Here is a 3,281-nt window from a genome sequence, read left to right on the forward strand (position 1 = left end):
GCCCAGGCCACCCTTGTGAACCCACAGCACCATCATAAAGGATCGCCTCAGTCCTAGAGGGACCCAACTTAGCCTGGGACAGTCACAAGCATCGTCACCAACCCACGAGCTTGGCAGTGACTGCCACACAGCTCCCCACAGACCCCGCCGGACCTCCTGCCCCCGTGACCGCGTGTGACCCCACCTGACGCCCAAGCTTCCCGCCGGGGCCGCGGCCGCGGCAGCAAGGGGATGTGGCTCGGCCAAGGCCGGGCCCGCAGAGCCGTGGCACTTCCCCAGCTGCTGACAGAAGGCTCGGGCTCTCGGGCTGGGGTGCTGGCAGAGGCTTATTTCACCCGCTAGTCCCTGTTCCGGCACCCTGAGCAGTCGCTCCCCCTACCCTCCCAGGTCGCTGTAACCAAGAGAAGCCGCCGCCCTCGGCCTGGCCCGCAGCACCTGCCCTCTGCTTGCCGGAGCTCCCACGGGTCCCTGTCCACGTGGCGCTCAGCGGCCAGCTCTGTGACGTCCCCAAACGCCAGCCACCTCCACACCACGGCCAGCCACGCGGGAGGAAGCGGCTCTTACCGGGCATGATGATCTCGGGGAACCCCGTCTTCCGAGCCACGGCCGTGGTCCTGTCCACCAAGTGAGGAAACTCCTTCCTGATCTGATGGACGTCTCCAGGGAGCAACTTCAGCGTGACCCACAGGCCTAGGGAGACAACAGGCGCGTCCGTTACGTTTTATCTCATCCGTGTCTAAAAGGCATCACAAAACCCGCTTAACGAACGAGCAACTCCTCGTTCATGGCATAAGGCTGTAAGAGAAAAGGTCGTGTATGAGGAGGGGGGAGGAGAGGGGCCAGGAGGAGGCGGCTGGCCCGGGCATCACCTGCGTCGGGTTGGCTGGGTTACGAATCCCGCTCAGCCGGGGCCGCAGGACAGGCGTGCACGCGGACAGCGCTGAGTGCCAGCTCTGCCCAGGACCAGAGGCTTTCGAGCTCACGTGCACTGAAGGTAAACCATGAGGTAGCATTTTGGGGGGATGGTTGAAAGGCTTTTGCTTCTCATTCTCCCAAGGGGAACAACAGAGGACCTGGGAGGTAAATTCTCAGCTTCACGAACCCAAAGTTCCAAATTGCTGAGCAGCACCCGAGCTCTGCAGAAGGCGGGCGGCAGAGCGCTGGGCTGTGGGCCACCACCAGGCCGGCCCCACGGACAAGGCCAGCCCCACCGGACAGGGCCAGCCCCACCGGACAGGGCCAGCCCCACCGGACAGGGCCAGCCCCACCGGACAGTGCCGGCCCCACAGGACCAGGCCAGCCCCACCGGACAGGGCCAGCCCCACCGGACAGGGCCAGCCCCATGGGACAGGGCAAACCCCACCGGACAGGGTGGGCCCCACAGGACTGGGCTGGCCCCACAGGACCAGGCCATCCCCACCGGACAGGGCCAGCCTCACCGGACAGGGCCAGCCTCATGGGACAGGGCCAGCCCCACAGGACAGAGCCAGCCCCACCGGACAGAGCCAGCCCCACAGGACCAGGCCAGCCCCACCGGACAGAGCCAGCCCCACAGGACAGAGCCAGCCCCACCGGACAGAGCCAGCCCCACCGGACAGGGCCAGCCCCACAGGACAGAGCCAGCCCCACCGGGACATGGCCAGCCCCGCTCTTCGCTCTTCCTGTGACTGAATAGTACAAGCTCATCAACACGGAGGACTCTAAGAGCTGGAGAGCCGAGGGCAGCCAGGGTCCTGGGGGCCAAGCTGACAGTAGCTCCAGAGATACAGCTGCCATTGGACCTCCCCATGGTTTGTAAAGGGCTCTGAGAAGATGACTCCTGGGTTAGCTAGACACGGCTGTCTGCCATCGGTGATGGTGGTAGTGATGACGGGGATGATGAGGATGGAGACGATGGGGAGGAGGAAGAGGAGGGAGATGGTCATGAGGAGGAACCATCCTCATGGTTCCAAGATGGTGATGCATGATGGTTGCTCAGTGGTTGAGCCTGCACCCATGAACCAGGAGGTCATGGTTCGATTCCCGGTCAAAGCACATGGCTGGGGTGCAGGCTCGATCCCCAGTAGGGGGTCTGTGGGAGGCAGCCGACCGATGATGTTTCTCTGTCACCAATGTATCTTTCTCTCCCTCTCTCTTCCTCTCCCTCTAAAAATCAATACAAACATATTTTTAAAAAATACAGGTGCCTGGACCCACCCCAGAGACTGACTTAAAAAAAGAAAGAAAAGGCTCTGTCTAGAGAGGTTACATTTCATGACGTTGGGGTTGGGGTTTTTGCTTCACGGATGGTTGCCAGGGAGGCGGTAGTTCACAGCCAAGGCCTCTCTACTGCAGAGGGTGGGCTCCTCGGACTCAATTCGCCCTCCCTGAGAGCGATGGGAAGGGAATCAAGGGGACTGTTCCTTACATGCTACCCACACAGCTCACTAGACGATGCATCGGGGTTGTTCCCTGAGTGCTAGGAGCTCACAGGAAGTCTCCATTGAATCAGGGGCTGAGAAGTGGACTTCCCAGGTGCGAGAAGCAGCCTCAGGCAGGAGGGCTCTGACGCGCCTTCCCCTCGGCTGGGCAGGGCCTGGGTAAACAGTTGTTTTCCGGGGCCTCCCGGCCGCCGAGTGCCAGCTGTCACCAGCCGAGGTGACTGATTCATCGCCTCTGCCAACAGAAGGGCAGCTGCTGGGGAGCTTGTCAGTGTGGGATTAAAAATGATGAGTGTTAGACGGGCCGCGGGAAGGAGAAATCCCTCCATCACAAAACTGAAGGGGAAGGAGGGCAAAATGAGCCCATGATCTCGGGGGGCGGGAGGGGGCGTCTCAGAAAACAAAGTGGCAGCGATTAGGCCGCCACCGGCAAGGAACGCTGCGGCAGGAGCATGTGCGGAGGTGGGTATGTCGAGCATCTCATGTTTCTCTAAACAGCAAGTGAAATAACAGCCGGAGACGGTTACTCTATGCTCCTGTGAGGCCATTCAAGTGCTTTTCAAAATGATTAGGATGAAAGGAGCGGCTGGATAAGACTGGGGAAGGCAAACAGATGAGTCGCTTCTAGTCTCATCAACTCTGATTTCCAAAGGCTTAATTGTTTCCCACTCTGTCGAACCCTCACATCAAGGAAGTTGGCTCTTAGCAGAGCTTACAAGGGTGATCAGCAAGAAAATCTTCATAATGCTCTTCCCTGTCTCTCTTGTCACCTACTCTGTCCTTTGTCAGGCAAACGACTACAGACATTATCCCCGGATGCCATCATCACCATCATCAACATCGTCATCACCATCATCATCA

At 59.9% G+C, this 3,281-nt stretch overlaps 1 protein-coding gene across 1 annotated transcript in view; it reads right to left on the bottom strand.

Annotated features, from left to right (window-relative positions):
- Positions 1–3,281, bottom strand: part of LOC102434808 (dedicator of cytokinesis protein 1-like) — a 16,619-nt gene that overhangs the window by 8,620 nt on the left and 4,718 nt on the right. Inside the window, exon 4 of the mRNA XM_023749130.1 lies at positions 565–690. Within this exon, the coding sequence (XP_023604898.1) occupies positions 565–690 (126 nt within the window). The remainder of the gene's footprint in view (positions 1–564; positions 691–3,281) is intronic.

This window comes from Myotis lucifugus, unplaced genomic scaffold, assembly GCF_000147115.1.
Source record: "Myotis lucifugus unplaced genomic scaffold, Myoluc2.0 scaffold_3107, whole genome shotgun sequence".
NCBI lineage: Eukaryota > Metazoa > Chordata > Mammalia > Chiroptera > Vespertilionidae > Myotis > Myotis lucifugus.